Source organism: Callithrix jacchus, chromosome 1, assembly GCF_049354715.1.
Source record: "Callithrix jacchus isolate 240 chromosome 1, calJac240_pri, whole genome shotgun sequence".
In the NCBI taxonomy this organism is placed as follows: domain Eukaryota; kingdom Metazoa; phylum Chordata; class Mammalia; order Primates; family Cebidae; genus Callithrix; species Callithrix jacchus.
Window position 1 is genome coordinate 169,035,117 of NC_133502.1, and position 20,316 is coordinate 169,055,432.

Consider the following 20,316-nt stretch of genomic DNA (forward strand, 5'->3'; position numbering starts at 1 on the left):
CCCTCTCTCTCTAAAGGGATTTTGTCTCCTCCACACAAGACTGAAAGAGATTTTTTTCTACCTTTCTGGCCCAGCCCTCCATCTTCTGCATAGTCAGCTAACATCCTGTGGGAAAGCTGGCCTGTGTTTAGGGATCCTCTTGTTTTCCACCATCATGCAAGCCTCAAATGACAGCCAAAAACTCTTCTTGTATCTCTTTCCTAAAGAAGAATTCCTTTGCTTGGGTCTAGCTCATTCTTAGCCTATGCTCAGAATCAGCAAATGTCCCCTGGAAAGACAATGACTGGTGATCATCAGTTTACCTAGAAAGAGTTCCAACCTTTCTGGAAGTTTAGTTCCTACAGTTCTCCTTGCCTCCATAGCTCTCCAATCAATATGATTTTTGAAATTTATGTACTTTTTCAAGTTTGTCACAGCAGGAGTTTGGCTTGCTGTGATCTATTCCATCCTATTTAGAAGATAAAGGCCTTTTCAAACTATTTCAGAAGAATCAATCTGTAGCTGAAAAATTTCCAAATGAAAAGAACAGTGGAATAATTGACAAAGCTAAGGAAGGTACGTACCTGTAAGGGCATCACAACTGGCAGACCGATTATTGCATTGGCAGGGCAAGCAGCCATTCTTACTAAAGCCATAGTATCCATCTTGGCATCGGTCACATGTAGAGCCAATGACACCCACTTTGCACTGGCATTTCCCAGAACTGCAAATAAAAGCAAAGACAATGAATAAAAGTAAATCAGTTTAAAAGCTGTACTGCCTAACATCCCAGAAGGGAAAGAAGGCCCAGTTCATGTAAATCATACACACTTACCATATCTCAAAGCCTTGTGTCCAAAGAAATCACCTATCAAACTCTATATTGCTATTAAAAACTGCCTAGTGTATTGCAGAATGCAATTTCTGAGCTAACAAATAATTTTACAGAAAAGGTAAAATGGAGGCATTTGAAAACAGGAGTAATAATTATGATGATGATAAAAACAATGAGCTATCATTTATTGAGGGCTTATGTCAATAAATACATTTTTTTCTCTAATCCTCAAGGTAGTTCTACCTGGTAAGGGTCATAATACTTACTTTACTACTGAGAGAATTCAGATAAAGTTATTGTCTTTAGCTAATCAGTAAAGTCTATTCATACAAAGCCAGACTTTTTCCCACCATACTGCCTACTCCTAAGATTGACTGTAAATTGGTACAAGAAATTTGTCTGCCAAATAATTTGATATCCACTTGGGTATCGAGTTTCATTCTGTAGATCCAAAGCATTACAATTCACCATCGATATGGGTCCTGACTCCAGTGATGGTGTTTCTACGCTGTTCAGAATAAATCTTGGTCTCTTTTCTCACTGCAAGTAAATTTCAGGTTTTTTTTTTTTTTTTTTTTGGTGAGACAGAGTCTTGCTCTGTCGCCCAGGCTGGAATGCAGCTGCCTGATCTCGGCTCACCGCAACCTCTGCCTCCCGGGTTCAAGTGATTCTCCTGCCTCAGCCTCCCAGGTAGCTGGGACTACAGGTGTGTGTCACCATGCCTGGCTAATTTTTTTTGTATTTTTAGTAGAGATGGGGTTTCACCTTGTTAGCCAGGATGGTCTCAATCTCCTGACCTCGTGATCCGCCCACCTCAGCAAAGTGCTGGGATTACAGGTGTGAGCCACTGCGCCTGGCCAAATTTCACGTTTTTAACAAAGGCTGAGAAATCTTATTGCTTGAAGAGAAGCTGCAGCCTAACAAAGTCCACGGTTTTCAGAGATACAAGCCCAAATATTTTGATGTTTAACACTTAATTAAAATTTGTACTGATCATAGTATAGAATATGAGCACGGTTTTTAAAAATGCAACAAAAATTTATATTATCTATTTATGCTATCAAGCATGAATCTATGAAGCATAAGTAATTAAGCAAAGAAGGAAAGAAAAGAAGCCACATACATATACGTAGTCTTACACAAGAGTATCCTAAGGTACTTAAAGATCTATCAAAGAAAACCTGTATTCATAAAAAATAAAATTCAGCAATATTTTATAATTCAATAAGAAGGAACCAGTCAATTGAAGCCCCTCTATACTATCAGAAAATTATAAAGAACATAATGTACCTTTCAAAGAATGGTTAACACTTCATTAGCTTATTTCCAAGACTTTTAAAATGTTAATCAAAATATGCTTACTCTTCATTCCTCTAAATACATTATTCAGTATACAAAAGGATAAACAGTTACTTTCAATGATGGTGTTTGCCCAACCCACAACCTACAAGAAAGAGGTATTACTTTCAAACACAAAATCACTTAATAATACTGTATAACCATAATATACCCAATGTTCCCAAAGTAGTTGTTATTCCTAAAGTGGGTTTTCCTATCATAATTCTGCTTGGGGCACTAAAAGACTTTCTCTATGGAGGATCTGCTCCTTAATTGCTGATTTAAAAAAAAAACATGAGTGACTTCATGAATCCTGATAAAGTAGTTGTCTGAGTGTACATACCATGCTTTATTTTTTTCCTGGGTGATTTTTTTTTTTTTTTTTTTTTTTTTTTTTGAGGCAGGGTCTCATTTAGTCCTCCAGAATGCAGTGGCATGATCTCGGCTCACTGCAGCCTTAATCTCCTGGGTTCAGGTGGTCCTTCTGCCTCAGTCCCCCAAGTAGCTAGGACTATAGGTATGCACCACCACATCTGGCTAATTTTTGTATTTTTTGTGGAGACAGGGTTTTGCTATGTTGCCCAGGCTGGTCTCAAACTCCTAGGCTCAAGCGATCTGCCTGCCTCAGCCTCCCAAAGTGCTAAGATTACAGGTATAAGACACCACGCCATGACCAGATTTTAAAACAACAGGGGGAAAAAAAGGTGCTTTACTCTTTTAAAAGAAAATATAGGCTGGGCATGGTGGCTCATGCCTTTATTCCAGCACTTTGGGAGGCCGAGGCGGGCAGATCACCTGAGGTCAGGAGTTCGAGACCAGCCTGCAACATAGCAAAAACCCGTCTCTACTAAAAATACAAAAAAATTAGTTGGGTGTGGTGGTGTGTGCCCGTAGTGCCAGCTACTTGGGAGGCTGAGTCAGGAGAATCACTTGAACCTGGGAGGAGGAGGTTGTGGTGAGCCAAGATTGCACCACTGCACTCCAGCCTGAATGAAAGAGCAAGACTCCGTCTCAAAAAAAAAAAAAAAAAAAAAGAAAAGAAAAAAAAGAAATCACTCAGCAAATATAAAACTTTGCCTGTGTGACTTCTTTCATAGAATAAAGACTTTACAAACTCTCTTTCATGGTCTTTCTCTGTTAAAGACTTGAATGCTTTCTGAAGCAAAGGTCAATGATATAAATGCAATAAAACCAAAAAAGAGAAAAAAAAAACAGGATGTTAACAGACCACTTATGCTAATCCATAGATTTGAAATGAAAGAACAAAATCCCACACTTCATAACTGGAGAATAAAAGTGTAGAACTGGATTTTAAATAGAAATCAGACATCTATATTGTTGAGATCAGGTAACAAAGAATTTAAGATAAAATTTGCTCATCTGTTTTTTGTTTTGTTTTGTTTTTAGATGGAGTTTCACACTTCTTGCCCAGGATGGAGTTCAATGTGTGATCTTGGCTCACTACAACTTCCACTTACCGAGTTCAAGAGATTCTCCTGCCTCAGCCTCCCAAGTAGCTGGGATTACAGGCACATGCCATCACACCCAGCTAATTTTGTATTTTTAGTAGAGAAAGGTTTCTCCATGTTGGTCAGGCCGGTGTCAAACTCCTGACCTCAGGTGATCCACCTACCTCGGCCTCCCAAAGTGCTGGGATTACCAATTTTTTTTTTTTTTTTTTTTTTTGAGACAGAGTCTCACTCTGTCACCCACGCTGGAGTGCAATGGCATGATCTTGGCTCACTGCAAGCTCCGCCTCCCAGATTCAAGCGATTCTCCTGCCTCAGCCTCCTAAGTAGCTGGGACTATAGGCACATGCCACCACACCTGGCTAATTTTTTGTATTTTAAGTAAAGACAGGGTTTCACTATATTGGCCAGGCTGGTCTTGAACTCCTGACCTTGTGATTTGCCCACCTTGCCCTCCTAAAGTGCTGTGATTACAGGCGTGAGCCACCATGCCCAGCCTGGTCTCATTTCTTAATGACGAGTTGCTAGTAAACTATTAAGATAGCACAAAAATTGCATCAGAAAAAAAGAATACAGAATTATAAGCATTGTAGAGCTACGCTGCATTAAATATAACTATGCATATGCTACACACTTCTTAAATTACCCCAAATGGGATTCTCAGATTTTCTTGTGGTAGTAATGCTCAGTTATAGAATTTACATACTCATGGATATGAACAACTCCTGCAAGGTTTTAATACTTTAGAAAAAAGGTATTTTTAAGTGTATATAAATAATAATATATTTTACTAAATTAATACTCATTAGCTTTTTAAAAGAAAATTTGTTGGTGTATCGTCTCAAGATATGGTACATATCTATGTCACATGAGTACAAGCCAAATTATCTTTTTAAAGATTCTGTTCTGTTTAAGATGAGCGGGTGGAGAAGCTTCAGAATTTTCATTATTTTACAATCACATTGATTAAGTGGGATGGGTATAATATAGAAAAGGAGAATCAGGGTTTATGGAAAGAAAAAAAAACAGCCCGAGGAAACAGAGTTTGGGTCATATTCCAACTCTACTAGTGACTAGGTGGCAAAAAGTACTTAGTCTCTCTCAGCTTCTGTATTCTCATTTGTTAAGTGAAGACAATTATACCAACCTTTGTAGGATTATTGTGAGAATTAAATTAATTTATTAATTTAATTTTGCATACACAATGAATTTAGCACAGTGTCTGGCATATACTCAGTACTCAACAATGAAAGCAACTAAGAATATAATGACAGTGATCCTATATCTTAAATATTTTCTGAGAATTCTAAGGAAAGTAGGCCAGAATTCCCAGTAAGCAAAGACAGAGGAAACTAAGTTACTTACTTTTAAAATTTAGTTAAGTAATTTTAAAATTTTAAATTCTGTTAATAAAACTAAAAATAAAAGCAAAAAATTAAGGGATAATTACTAGTTTATAGCAAAAATATGGCTAGAAAAAGAGAGCACATTATAAACACATGGTAGAAACAGTTTTTGGGAAAAAAATTTTAATTGTGAAGAGAAAGGATCTGCAAAATCCTACATTGAGTGGGATCAAAGCCAGCTGGACCTGACTTGCTTTTCTGTCAACTAGTTAATGATTTATTTCTAAATTTTTAAATGTCTTGACATGTTTTTTGTTATCAAGAAAGTCTATTTTCTTCCTAAGATTTACAAGATATAAAGTATGCATGTATGTATATTTTTAGGGATCATATTATCAATTGAAACTCAAGCAGTAACAGAATAAATTAAAAATTATACATAGTGTTTTGTTTTGTTGTTTTTGAAACAGAGTATTGCTCTGTCACCCAGGCTGGAGTGGTGCAGTGGCATGATCTTGGCTCACTGCAACCTCTACCTCCTGAGTTCAAGTGATTCTCCTGCCTCAGCCTCCCGAGTAGATGGGACTACAGGCATGCACCACCATGCCTGGCTAATTTTTGTATTTTCAGTAGTTTTAGACTGAGTTTCATCATGTTGGCCAGGCTGGTCTCGAACTCCCGACTTCAAGTGATCTATCCACCTCGGCCTCTCAACATGCTGGGATTATAGGTGTGAGCCACTGCACCTGACCCATAGTTCTAACTGGAGAAAATCAATTCATTTGTGGTCATTTGTGAACTTTGCTTTTTTCCCCTTCCTTCTTCCTCAGACAGTATCATGTTGATACTGAGACACAATAAACAGATACAATAAAGAAGACACAACAAAGAAACACAATAAAGAGATAATGAAATGTATCAATTTTCTTCTTCCTCCACTTTTTTTTTTTTTTGAGACAAGAGTTTCACTCCTTACCCAGGCTGGAGTGCAATGGCGCGATCTCGGCTCACCGCAACCTCCGCCTCCTGGGTTCAGGCAATTCTCCTGCCTCAGCCTCCTGAGTAGCTAGGATTACAGGCATGTGCCACCATGCCCAGCTAATTTTTTGTATTTTTAGTAGAGACGGCGTTTCACCATGTTGATCAGGGTGGTCTCGATCTCTTGACCTCGTGATCCACCCGCCTCGGCCTCCCAAAGTGCTGGGATTACAGGCTTGAGCCACCGTGCCCGGCCTTACTCCACTTTTAAAAATGAACTTAAAAAGAACTTTTTAAAGCTATTTTTAAATAACTAAAAAACAATTTAGTTTGGGAAGAGACTGAAATACTAATTAAAAAAAAAATAGCCTGAAATCAATAGCAAATTGCTGATTATGAACTCTCTCAATATATTAAAATTAAACTTTAAAAGGAGTTAGAAAAAGTTTTTCCAACTAGAAAATGGTTTCATATTAAAAAAGTGAAAAGTTATTAAAAATTCTTAATTTCGGGGCCGGGCGCGGTGGCTCAAGCCTGTAATCCCAGCACTTTGGAAGGCCGAGGTGGGTGGATCACGAGGTCAAGAGATCGAGAGTCTCTACTAAAAAAAAATGCAAAAAATTAGCTGGGCATGGTGGAGCGTGCCTGTAATCCCATCTACTCAGGAGGCTGAGGCAGGAGAATTGCCTGAACCCAGGAGGCGGAGGTTGTGGTGAGCCGAGATTGCGCCATTGCACTCCAGCCTGGGTAACAAGAGCGAAACTCCATCTCAAAAAAAAAAAAAAAAAAAAAAATCTTAATTTCGTGTTTGGGTCATGTAGAGGTAAGAATATAATAGTTTCTCCTCGTTTGTTAAAAGAAACTCAATAGTTGGACGTTCTGGCAAAAGATTATCTGAATTTAGTGTTCCTCTGTCTTTCTACAGTTATGGAAAAGATCATTATGGAATAAGTGAAGCTTCTGGAGGGAAAAAAGGATAGCTTTATTGTTGAAAACATTGGGCTATTATGCTAAACATTCCTTGTATTTTTGAGGGCAAATAGTCTAAAATATGTTGAGAGGAAATCCATATTCAGACAGAAATTCTTGTTGTTGTTGTTTTTTTTCAGAGACAGAGGACAGTTTATTCCTCCCAACAAAAGCAGTAGCTAGAGTATCAGCATTTGCACTATGTCCCCAAACCTCAATTCCCAACAGTCATGCAAAGAGGGCTGATACTGAAGAAGAACCCCAAACTCAGAGAATCCAAATCTTTTAAAATGGACAGTGAGCTTACCTGATCTTTGCCCAGGAGAGAGACTTTATTCTTATTATATTGGACAGTGGAAAATCTGTCCTTTACTCCAGAGGAAGATATTATTTCTACTTTCCAAGGCAGTTTGCTAGGCAAACATCCTTGAATAAATAGTCCAGAACAAGGCAGGGCCTCTGCTTGCAAAAACACAAGAGATCTTTAGAGAATTGTCTTGAAACAATAACCACCTCTCAGTGACACAATGTCTTAGCCTCTGAAAACTTTTCTCATGAGTACAACACTCCAGTCATGACGACTTTGTTTTTTGTTTGTTTTCGAGACAGGGTCTCACTGTGTTACCCAGGCTGGTCTGAAACTCCTGGGCTCAAGCAATCCTTCAGCCTCAGCCTCCCAAAGTGCTGGGATTACAGGTGTGAGCCACTGTGCGTGGCCGAGTCATGATGATTAATTTGAACAACAGAGCCAAATCCTGCCTGCAACACATTTTAAATAATGTTTTATTGGAACACAGGCTGAGTGCAGTGGCTCATGCCTATAATCCCAACACTTTGGCAGGCTGAGGCAGGCAGATCACTTGAAGCCAGGAGCTGGAGACCAGCCTGGCCAACATGGTGAAACCCTGTCTCTACTAAAAATACAAAAATTAACTGGGCATGGTGGTGCATGGCTGTAATTCCAGCTCCTCAGGAGGCTGAGGCATGAGATTCGCTTGAACCTGGGAGGCACTGGTTGTTGTAGTGAGGTGAGAGATTGAGCCACTGCACTCCAGCCTGGGTGATGGAGTGAAACTCTGCCTCAAAAAAATTTTTTTGGCTGGGGGCGGTGCCTGACACTTGTAATCCCAGCACTTTGGGAGGCTGAGGCGGGTGGGTCACCTAAGGTCAGAAGTTCAAGACCAGCCTGGCCAACATAGTGAAACCCTATCTCTACTAAAAATACAAAAATTAGTAGGCGTGGTGGTGTGTGCCTGTAATCCCAGCTACTCAGGAGGCTGAGGCAGGAGAACTTCTTGAGCCCAGGAGGCAGAGGTTGCAGTGAGCCGAGATTGCACCACTGCACTCCAACCTGGGAGACAAAGCAAGACTCTGTCTCAAAAACAAGACAAAACAAAACAAAATTAGCACACACCTGTAGTCCCAGCTACTTGAGAGGCCAGGGCATGTGAATCGCTTGAACCAGGAGGCTGAGGTTACAGTGAGCCAAGATCACACCAGCTGGGGTAACAGAGTGAGACTCTGACTTGAAAAAAAAAAGTTTTATTGGAACACAGCCATTAATTTACATATTGTCTATGGCTATTTTCACTCTTTAATGTAACGTTTCAGTACACCTTGACTATCAGCCCATTGCTGAGTGAATTTTTTTGCTATTAGTTTTAATGGACAAATTATAATTGTACATATTTATGGGGTACAGTGTGGTATGTCAATACAAAGCCTATATGTATACTTTTGTATCTGTTAACCAACCTTTGGCTACCCTCCTCTCCCTTTTCACTTTTTCTATATTTAATAACCACTATTCTACTCTCTACTTCTATGAGATCAACAGTTTTAGTTCCCATGAATAAGAACATGCAGTATTTCTGCACCTGTCTTACTTCACTTAAGATAATGTTCAAGTTCATCCATGGTGCCATGAATGAGAATTTCATTCTTTTTTATGGCTAACTAATGTTCCACTGCATACATTTTCTTTATCCACTCTTCTGGTGATGGACACTGAGGTTGATCCTGTATCTTGGCTATTGCAAAGTGCTGCAATAAACATGGGCATGCAGATATCTCTCTAGCATACTGATTTCCTTTCCTCTAGATATATGCCCAATAGAGGGACCGCTGGATCATATGGTAGTTCTATTTTTAGTTTTCTGAGGAACTTTTATACTACTTTCCATAATGGCTGTGCTAAGTTACATTTCCTCTAGAACAGTGTATAAGAGTCTCCTTTTCTCTGCATCCTTGCCAGCATTTATTCTTCGTTGTCTTTTTGATAACAGACATTGTAATGGGGTGAGATGACATCTCATTGTAGTTTTAATTTGTACTTCTCTGATGTTTCGTGATGTTGAGCATTTTTCATTTGTATGTTTTTGTTTGAGAAATATTAATTCCGCTTCTATGCCCATTTTAAAATTTGATTATTTGTTTTCTGGTTGTTTTGTTCTTTGAAGATATCTGGATATTAGTCTCTTTCAGAAGAATAGTTTGCAAATATCTTCTCCACTCTGCAGGTTGTCTTTTCACTCTGTTGATTGCTGCCTTTACTGTGCAAAAGTTTTTTAACCTGATACAATCTCATTTGTGCATTTTTGCTTTTATTTCCTGTGCTGATAAGGTCTTCATAAAATCTTTGCCCAGAACACTGCCTGAAACATTTCTTCTATATGTTTTCTGCCAGTAGTTTCATAGTTTTTGGTCTTACATTTAGTTCTTTAACCAATTTTGAAATGATTTTTGTATATGGTCAGAGATAAAGGTCTAGTTTCATTTTTCTACATATGGATATCATTTCCGTAAGCATCACTTATTGAAGAGACTGTGGCATTCCCAATGAATGTTTTTGGCACCTCTGCTGAGAATCAGTTGGCTATAAATATGTGGATTCATTTCTATATTCTTTATTCTGTTCCATTAGTCTATGTGTCTGTTTTTATGGCAGTACCATGTTGCTTTGGTTACTATAGCTTTTTAGCATATTTTGAAGTCCAGTACCATGTTGCCTCCAGCTTTGTTCTTTTTGCTCAGAATTGCTTTGACTATTTGAGGTTCTCTGTGGTTCCATATGAATTTAAGAATTGTATTTTCTTTTTTTTTTTTTTCTGAGATGGAGTCTTGCTCTGTCGCCCAAGCTAGTGTACAGTCATGCAATCTCAGCTCACTGCAACCTCCACCTCCCATGTTCAAGCAATTCTCGTGCCTCAGCCTAGCTGGGGATACACGTGTGCACCACCATGCCCAGCTAATTTTTGTATTTTTAATAGAGATGGGGTTTTGCCATGTTGGCCAGGCTGTTCTTGAACTCCTGACCTTAAGTGATCGACCAGCTTCAGTCTCCCAAAGTGCTGGAATTACAGGTATAAGCCACTGTGCCTGGCCTGTATTTTCTACTTCTGTGAAGAATGCCATAGATGTTCTGATAGGGATAGCATTGAATCTGTAGATCACTTTTGGTAGTACGGTTATTTTCACAGTATTAATTCTTCTAATCCATAAACACAGAATAGCTTTCAATTTTTTAAATGTCTTGGTCAATTTCCTCTCATCAGTGTTTTATACTTTTCCTTGTAGAAATCTTCACATCCTTAGATAAATTTATTCTTAGGTTTTTGGTTTTTTTTGGAGCTATTGTTAATAAGATGGGTTTTTAAATTTTCTTTTTCCACTATTTCATTGTTGCTGTATAAAAACAGCACTGATTTTTTATGTTGATTTTGTATTCTACAACTTTACTTAATTCATTTATCAGTTCTAAGAGCTTTTCGGTGAAGCCTCTAATGATCCTTTGTATTTCTGTGGCATCAGTTGTAATGTTCTCTTTTTCATTTCTGATTTTATTTATTTAGGTCTTTTCAGTTTTTTTCTTGGTTAGTCTAGCTAATGGTTTCTCTATTTTATCTTTTCAAAGCCAACTTTTCATTTAGTTGATTTTTTGTATTGCTTTTTCATCTCAATTTTTAAATCTTTGACCTGATCTTTATTCTGTCTTTCCTTCTGCTAATTTTGATGTTTGTTTGTTCTGGCTTTTCTAGTTCCTTAAGCTGGATCATTAGGTTGTTTATTGGACATTTTGCTAGTTTTTTAATATAAGTGTTTATTGCTATAAAGTTCCCTTTTGATGCTGTGTTTGCTCTATCCCATAGCATGGTATGGAATGTTGTGTTTCTCTTTTCATTTGCTCCAAGAAATTTAAAAATTTCCTCATTGATCTAGTGGTCATTGAGGAGTATATTGTTTTTGTGTATTTGTATAGTTTCCAAAGTTCCTGTAATTGTTGATTTCTAGTTTTATCCCATTATGATTAGAAAAAAATACCTGATATAATTTTAACTCTTTTAAATTTGTTAAGACTTGTTTTGTGGTCTAATATGTGGTCTATCCTGGAGAATGTTCTATGTGCTATTGAAAAGAAAGGATATACATTTTGTAGCTTTTGGATTAATGTTCTGCTGATGTCTGTTAGGTCCATTTGGTCTCAGGTGCAGTTTATATCAAATGTTTCCTTGTTGATTTTCTGTCTAGATGATATGTCCAATGCTGAGACATTAGATATTGCGTGTTGAAATCTCCAACTATTATTGTATTGGAGTCTATCTCTCCCTTTAGATCTAATAATATGTATACATGTGGGTACTCCAGTGTCGGGTGCATATATATTTACAAATATTATATCTTCTTGCTAAATTAATCCCTTTATCACATATAATGACCTTTTTGTCTCTTTTTACAGTTTCTGACTTAAAGTTTGTTTTATTTAGGCATAGCTGTTTCTGCTCACTTTTAGTTTCCATATGTGTGGAATATTTTTTAATAACTTTACTTTCAGTCTACATATGTCAGTTTCTTGACAGTTTCTTGTAGGCAGCATATAGTTGGGCCATATCTTTTTATCCATTCAGCCAGTCCACATCTTTTAAGTGGGGAATTTAATCTGTTTACACTCATGGTTATTACTGATAGGTGAGGATTTACTCCTGCCATTTTGTTAATTGTTTTCTGGTTCTGCATAACCTTATGTTTTGCATAACCTTAGTTCCTTTCTTCTGCCCTTATTGTTTATGACTGATGTTTGGTGGGTTTTATCTTGTAGTGATAAGACTTGATTCTTTTCTTTTTCCTGTATCCATCTTTTCTACCAGTGAATGTTACACTTTTAAGTTTTTTCATAAGCATGATTATTATCCTTTCACTTACAGATATAGGAATCCCTTGAGTACTTCATGTAAGGCTAGTCTAGCGGTGATGAATTCCCCCTTTTTTTTTTTTTTTGGAGACAGTGTTTCACTCTTGTCACCCAGGCTGGAGTGCAACAGTGCAATCTCAGCTCGCTACAACCTCTGCCTTCTGGGTTCAAGTGATTCTTCTGCCTCATCCTCCCAAGAAGCTGGAATTACAGGCATGCACCACCATGCCTGGCTAACTTTGTATTTTTAGCAGAGACGGGGCTTCTCCATGTTGGTCAGGCTAGTGTTGATCTCCCAACCTCAAGGTGATCTGCCTGCCTCGGCCTTCCAAAGTGCTGGGAATACAGGCATGAGCCACCACACCTGGCCAAATTCCCTCAGTTTTTACTTCTCTGAAAAAGACTTTATTCCACCCTTATTTCTGAAGGATAGCTTTTCTGGGTATAGTATTCTTGGCTCACTTTTTTTTAATTTTTTCCTTTTAGCACCTTGAATATATCAAACCATTTTTTTCCTGGCCTGTAAGATACCTGCAAAGAAATCTGCTGATAGGTTAGTTAAGATTCCCTTACACATGACTTGACACTTTTTCTTGCTGTGTTTAGCATTCTCTCTATGTCTGTGACTTTTGATAATATGACTATTAAGTACCTTGGGTAGGACCTTTTTGTATTAAATCTATTTGGGAGGGGCTGGGTGCAGTGGCTCACGCCTGTAATTCCAGACCTTTGGGAGGCCGAGGTGGGTGGATCATGAGGTCAAGAGATCAAGACCATCCTGGTCAACATGGTAAAACCCCGTCTCTACTAAAAATACAAAAAAAAAATTAGCTGGGCATGGTGGCGTGTGCCTGTAATCCCAGCTACTCAGGAGGCTGAGGCAGGAGAATTGCCTGATCCCAGGAGGCGGAGGTTGCAGTGAGCCAAGATCGCACCATTGCACTCCAGCCTGGGTAACAAGAGCGAAACTCCGTCTCAAAAAAAAAAAAATCTATTTGGGAACCACTGAGCTTCCTGAAACTGGATTTCCATATTTCTCCCCAGACTTGGGAATTTTCTCAGCTATTATTTCATTAAATAGGTATTCTATGCCTTTCCCTTCTCTGGAACTCTCACAATACAAATACTTGTTCACTTAATGGTGTCCCATAAGTCTTGTACACTTTCTTCACTCTTTTTCATTCATATTTCTCTCTTTTTCAAATGACCTATCTTCAAGTTCAGGGATTCCTTCTTTTGCTGGATCAAGTCTGTTGTTGAATCTCTCTATTGTATATTTTAATTTAGTTCACTGAATTCTTCAGTTGCAGGATTTCTAGTGGTTCTTTTTTTTTATGAATTCTATCTCTTTACTGAATTTGTCATTCACATCATAAATTCTTTTCTGATTGATTGAATTATCTGTATTTCCTTCTAAATCATTGAATTTCCTTAAAAACCATTATTTTGAATTCCTTTTCTGGCAATTAGTTGATTTCCTTTTCATGGGGGTCTGTTATTAGAAAGTGACATTCCTTTGGCGCATCATATTTCCATGCCTTTTCATGTTTCTGGTGTTCCTGTGTTGATGTCTGTGCCTGTGTTGATGTCTGTGCACCTGGTGAAACAATTACCTTTTCCTAACTTTTTTTTTTTGAGATGGAGTCTCACTCTGTCACACAGGCTGGAGTACAGTGGCATGACCTCAGCTCACTGCAACCTCTGCCTCCCGAGTTCAAGCAATCCTCCTGTCTCAGCCTCCACCATGCCTGGCTAATTTTTTTGGTATTTTTGTAGAGTAGGGGTTTCACCATGTTTGCCAGGCTGGTCTCAAACTCCTGACCTCAAATGATCCATCTGCCTTGGCCTCCCAAAGTACTGGGATTACAGGCGTGAGCCACCACTTCCAGCCTACCTCTTCCTAACTCTCCAGAGTGGTTCCCATAACTAAAGACTTTCATCTGCAGTTGAATTTTAGTTTGCTGGTTGAAGTGGTCACTCTGTTTCCAAATGGGTGCAGTGGTATAGTCTCCATGCAGATTCTTCATCTTTATTCAATGTCAGCAATAACTGTAAGCATCTCAGTGGCATAGATTGTAGAAATTTGTGGCAGTGATGGCCAGAAATTCATAATACTCAAAAAGAGTACTGCTTAAGTGCAAAAAAATTTTGTGATAACTGATCTTATCAAAATAAAATTTAAAAATTTGAAAACTCAGAAGAACTTAAAGGCACAAATCAAATGTGTCACATTTCCAGAGCCACAACTTGCAACAGTTAACTTAATTCAACTTAATTCAATTAGGACAGTTATTTTTCACTTCCTTCACTGTTTTTTTTAACAGAAAAACTACAAGCATAAAATACTCCTGGCTGGGTGCAGTGGCTCATGCCTGTAATCCCAGCACTTTGGGAGGCCGAAGGGGGTAGATCACGAAGTCAGGAGTTCAAAACCAGCCTGGGCAAAGATGTTGAAATCCCATCTCTACTAAAAATACAAAAATTAGCTGGGTGTGGTGGCGGGTGCCTGTAATTCCAGGTACTTGAGAGGCTGAGACAGGAGAATTGTTTGAACCTGGGAGGTGGAGGTTGCAATGAGCCAAGATTGCACCACTGCACTCCAGCCTGTGCGACAGAGTGAGACTCTGTCTCCAAAAAAAAAAAATGGTACTCCATTATTTGATGAGTTTCTGCATTTCAAAGGTCATTTTGAAAAGAAATTGTAGAGACAAAATATAGGGTCTGGGTATCCTAAAAAAAAGTTGCTTCTCAAATATGTTAATATTTGTATCCTTTAACCACTGTAAAAGAGCTGTTTAGTGAAAGGATAAAGTTTTTTAAATCTTTTTTATTTTTATTTTTTGAGACAGGGGCTTGCTCTGTCATCCAGACTGAAGTGCAGTGATACGATCACAGCTCACTGCAGTCTTGACCTCCTGAGCTCAAATAATCCTCCCACCTCAGTCCCTCTGACTTGCTGGGACTATAGATGCACCCACACCTGGCTAATTTTTTGATTTTGTAGAAACAGGGTCTCACTATGTTACCCAGGTTGGTCTTGAACTCCTGGCTTCAAGTGATTCTCCCACATTGGCCTCCCAAAGTGCTAGAATTACAGGCATGAGCCACCACACCCAGCTGAAAAATAATTATTAATACCTAATTTTTGTACCTACTGTGTTCCAAGAATTAATTTGCAGTACCTGTAATTTAGAACTAATTTTCTCAGAGAAATGATTGCATAAATGGTGGCTTAGTTTCTAAGTCAGCAAACAAAAACCTGCTTAACTTGACAGTGCTGAAGCCTAAATCCTTTATATCCAAGTTCTAAGTCTTTAGAGTTCTGAACCCTATAGATGATTGAGCAGTCAGTAGCCAATATTTGGGCATGATCAATTTTACTAGGCAATGCCTGTTTTCCAACAGGGTGGTAACAATTTATATTCTCATCAGCAATGGAATAATGGTCTCATTACTCTATATCCTCGCCAACACTTGACATCATCAGCTTTTACGTTTTTGCCAATTTGGCAGTTTGAAGTGGTATCACAACATGGTTTTAAATTGCATTCTTCTGATTATTAGTGAGATGGAACATGTTTTCACACTTAATGGCCATTTGAGTTTCCTTTCATGAGGAATCTGCCCAAGTATTTTTTGTTTGTTTTCAGAGATGGGGTCTCACTCTGTCACCCAAGCTGTAGTGCAGTGGCACAATCACAGCTCACTGCAGCCTTGAACAGCCTTGAATCCTGGGTTCAAGCAAGCCTTCTGCCTCAGTATCCTGAGCAGCTCGGGCTTAGGTGTGCACCACTATGCCCAACTTACTCAAGTATTTTTGACAGTGATTTGTAAAAATTTTTTATATATCTCTGTAAAAGCAATCATCTGTCAGCTTCATGTGCTGTAATTATCTTCTCCCAGTTTGTGGTTTGTCTTTTCATTTTCTTTATAAAGTCTCTTGACAAACAGAAGTTCTCACTTTTAATCCAGTTGAATGTATAAATATTTCCCATATGTTTTTGATGTTTTGGAGTGTATTTTAGTGAAATAAGAATAGGAACTCTGGGCCAGGCATGGTGGCTCATTCCTGTAATCCCAGCACTTTGCGAGGCCAAGGCAAGTGGATCATTTGAGGTCAGGAGTTTGAGACCAGCTTGGCCAACATGGTGAGATCCCCGTCTCCACTAAAAATACCAAAATTAGCCAGGCGTGCCTGTAATCCCAGCTACTCAGAATGCTGAGGTATGAGAATCGCTTGAACCCAGGAGGTGGAGGTTGCAGTGAGCCGAGATCACTGCCACTACACCCCAGCCTGGGTGACAGAGCAAGACTCCATCTCAAAAAAAAAAAAAAAAAGAGTAAGAATTTGAGCTAGAATACCTGGATTAAAATCCTGGCTACTAATCATATGACCTTAAATAAATTACTTAATCTCTTTATGCCTTAGCTCCTCATTTGTCAAACAGAGAACCTATCTCGTAGGTTTGTTGTTAAGATTAACTTAGTTAATATGTGTTAAGCACATACATAGAACAGGGCCTGACTCATAGTAAAAACTACCTAAGTATAGTTATTATTTTAGTATTATTGTTGAAGAAAACCCTCCCTACCCCAACATCCTTAGTATGCTTTCCTATAAGTTTTACATTCTGTCTTTCACACTTAGGTCTCTGATCTACCTGAAATTTATTTTTGCATAACATATAAGTGAAAGGACCAAATTCATTCTCTTCCTAATAGATAGTCAAAACTCTAGTACAATTTATTGGTAAGTCCACCCTTTATGTCCCTAAGCTTTAGTACCTCCTCTGTTATATGTCAAATGTCTTTATACACACGATCTAATGTCTTTATACACAGGATTTACTTCTGGGCTCTCTTTTTTATTTATTTGTTTATCCTGAACTAATACCACCCTGTCTAAATTACTAAAGCTTTACTTCTCTCCAATGTTTCTGTATAAAAACTTTTGAAAATATAGATAAGTCAAAAGAATGGTATTCTGGATATCTATGTATATATTTTGCTTTACATACAACTCCCTAACTCCTGTTCCCAGTTTATACCACTTCGGCCACAATGACTGCTGTTGCTCAAATACATCAGGCATCTTCCTGCATCAGGGACTTTCCTTGCTGTTCTCTCTATTGGCAATACCCTTCCACAGGGGATCCACATGGCATGCTCTATTACTTCTTTTTGTTTTTTTATTCTAATGTCATATTCTCAACATACCTTGCCTAGCCACACTATCTGAAATTGTAATATCTCTATTTAATATACTATAAATTTTATTTTCTTGTTTATTATCTTTCTTCAAGTTCTAAAATTTCAGTTCTGTGAAATTGTGTGTGGGGGGGTGGTTATGTGTTTTTTCCACTGCTATATTCACAGTGCCTGGCCTGTGATAGGTATGCAGACTTTGTTTAATGATTACATAATCTGCCTCCAAAATCTATGTGTGCTTTCTTCACTAACTCTTGATGACTTATAAGCACAATATTTGTTTTCATTTCAGTCCACTTAACATTTTCCATGTATTTAATCTTTTTAAAAATTTTATTATTATTCTTTCAACTTTTATCTCATGCAGGTTTGTTACATGAGTAAACTGTGTTGCTGAGGTCTGGTGTATGAATGATCCCATCACATCCTAGTACCCAATAGGTAGTTTTTCAAATATTTACCCCTGTGCTTCTAGTAGTCCCAAGTGTCTACTGTTCCCATCTTTATGTCCAGGTGTACTCAATGTTTAGATCCCATGTATAGGTCAGAACATGTGATACTTGGTTTTCTGTTCTGCATTAATTTGCTTAGGACAATGGCCTCTTTCTGTATCCATGTTGCTGCAAAGGACATGATTTTGTTCTTTTTTACAGCTGCATAGTATTCCATGGTATATATGTACCACATTTTTTTAATCCAGTCCACCATTGATAGACATCAGGATTAATTCCATGTCTTTGTGATTGTGAATAATATGCACTTAATCTTGACCCTTTGTCACATTTAAATAAACCTCTTAGAATATTGGAAACAGAATATTCATTCTAGGTGAGCAAAATAAAACATTTAATGACTATCCCATGATAGGCCAACTCAGGTTTGTTCTTTAAAGTAAGATAAAGAAGAGCAGAAAGAAAAAAAAAGAACTCTTGCCCTCGAAGAAAAATCCATTTTTCTCAACCCCATATTCCATCATGACCCTACTGAAAGGACTTCTTTAGCTTATACAATTCTCATATAAACAAAAATTAGTGGTTGAAATGCCTCAAACAAACCCCTTCTTAGTTCTAGTCTGCAACTGCGTAAGTTGACCTTAGGTTTTGGGAACAACATACCCAGAGCCACCAACATAGATCAGTGGTTCTGAAACTTTAGCATGCTGATTGCTGGGCCCTGTCCCAGAGTTTTTTATTCAATAGGTCTGTTGTTGGGCCTAGGAATTTGCATTTCTAAGTAATTTCCAGGTTATACTGATATTGCTGGTCTGGGGACCATAACTGGAGAACCACTATACTAAATTAACTGTACTTATTTCACTCCATTTTTTTATATCCCTATCTCTGACTGGTAAAGCTGCTTAATTTCTACTTTTAGGCATAGTGATGAACCTGAATTTGGTATCAATCCTGACCTAAGAAAAGGGTATGTAAGGCAATCAACCTCAGTGGTCTGTCAAGTCCCATTTGCTACTGGCTCCTTTGTCCTTAGTCCCCTATATTCCTAATGATTAATTACAACTATTTTATCTAGCTTCTCAATGCCTGGCTCCTGGCCTCAGTTGCCCTGCCTGTCCACTTTCCACCCCAAAGACTAGGCCCATGACACTTGATTTCAGACTTCTCACATATCAAATGCCTGCCTTTAAACTTAAACCCAAGCAAGTCAGATATTCTGACACCCAAACCATGGACCTAGCTTTAAATATTTACAATGCCCTAATTCCTGCCTTTTCCTTTTAAATGATTCTGTATGTATACTCTCAACAAGTTTTATTATTGCCTTCTATTTAGTATTTATTTTCACTGTAAGATAGGTCTGATTTCTAGATTTGTATTTACATAGGCCAGTACCTAAACTGATGAATCATAAGCACACTTACACTGAGACGCTCACACTGCCATATCTAATCTTGCCCATTCTATTTCAGGATACAGTAGGAAGAGACGTGGAGCCAGACAGATCTGGGCTCAAATCTAAGTTCTGCCATTTATTAGTTATGCCATGTCACTAAGTAACTTAGCTGCTAAGAACAAAATGGATGAGTTGTTTGAGAAGTCAGAGAGGTTTTATGTGTAAAACAGCAAGCGTAGAGGTTTAAAGTGTTCAATGAATGTTAATTTCCTTCTGTTCCTCCAGCTGCCTCTCCTGGGTTATGCAGCTTCTTTAGGTTAACATGTTAGTCAAGAAAACGAATATATTTCTCTGTAAAAATGTTTCCTTCAAATATCCCACAATATCTGTTTATTGGACATTCTATTCAATTGCAGAACCCTTTGAAAATCAATTCAAGGCCAGCAAAAGTAAAACATAATTAAAGAAATGGTCCTGGTATATGTGTTGGAAATTGGTAAAAGAGAAGGAAGAGATTTTGACAATATCAGCCACATTTCCTTTACTGCTTTTGGCAATGTGAGAAACATGCCTATGCTCCTTCTGTACTATATGTAGAAAACCCCAAACTGAAAAACTAAATTGAAAACCCCAAATCGTTGAAACACATGAAATATACCAGATAATTCACTTAATCTATACAGAGCCATGATAATGGAATTCATAATTTTTAGACTAGTCTTCTGTACCATGTAAAAATAATCATGGCTGAAGCATTTGTGTCCCTTTTTATAGAAAATCTAAAGAAACTTCTAGTCCAAGTCTCCCTCTAGAATTGATAAACTTAGGTATTTTGAGAAGAAATCACATCCAGGGAGGAAAATAAGCTGAACAGTTCCATATTTCTCTCCATCCTCTAGGAAACATATTTCTTGCTATGAAAAAAAAATCTGAGATGGAAAAAGTCATGCTGATTTAATTTTCTTTCAGGGAATAGAGAGGAAGACAAAGCCTTCTCTGTGGGAACAAGAGGCCTTCTATTTTAGCCTAAGTCTACTAACATGAGTCTTAGAAGCTATTCATTTTAAACTGCAGAAAAAAGAATATTAAAATAGGCTGTGAATTTGAGTGCACATTCTAACCACAATATCATACATCTGAAATGGCAGGTCAACA

General features: G+C 38.0%; 1 protein-coding gene across 1 annotated transcript in view; it reads right to left on the reverse strand.

Moving 5' to 3' along the window:
- Nucleotides 1–20,316, reverse strand: part of MEGF9 (multiple EGF like domains 9) — a 122,888-nt gene that overhangs the window by 19,724 nt on the left and 82,848 nt on the right. Inside the window, exon 3 of the mRNA XM_035255903.3 lies at nucleotides 564–703. Coding sequence (XP_035111794.1) covers nucleotides 564–703 — 140 coding nt within the window. The remainder of the gene's footprint in view (nucleotides 1–563; nucleotides 704–20,316) is intronic.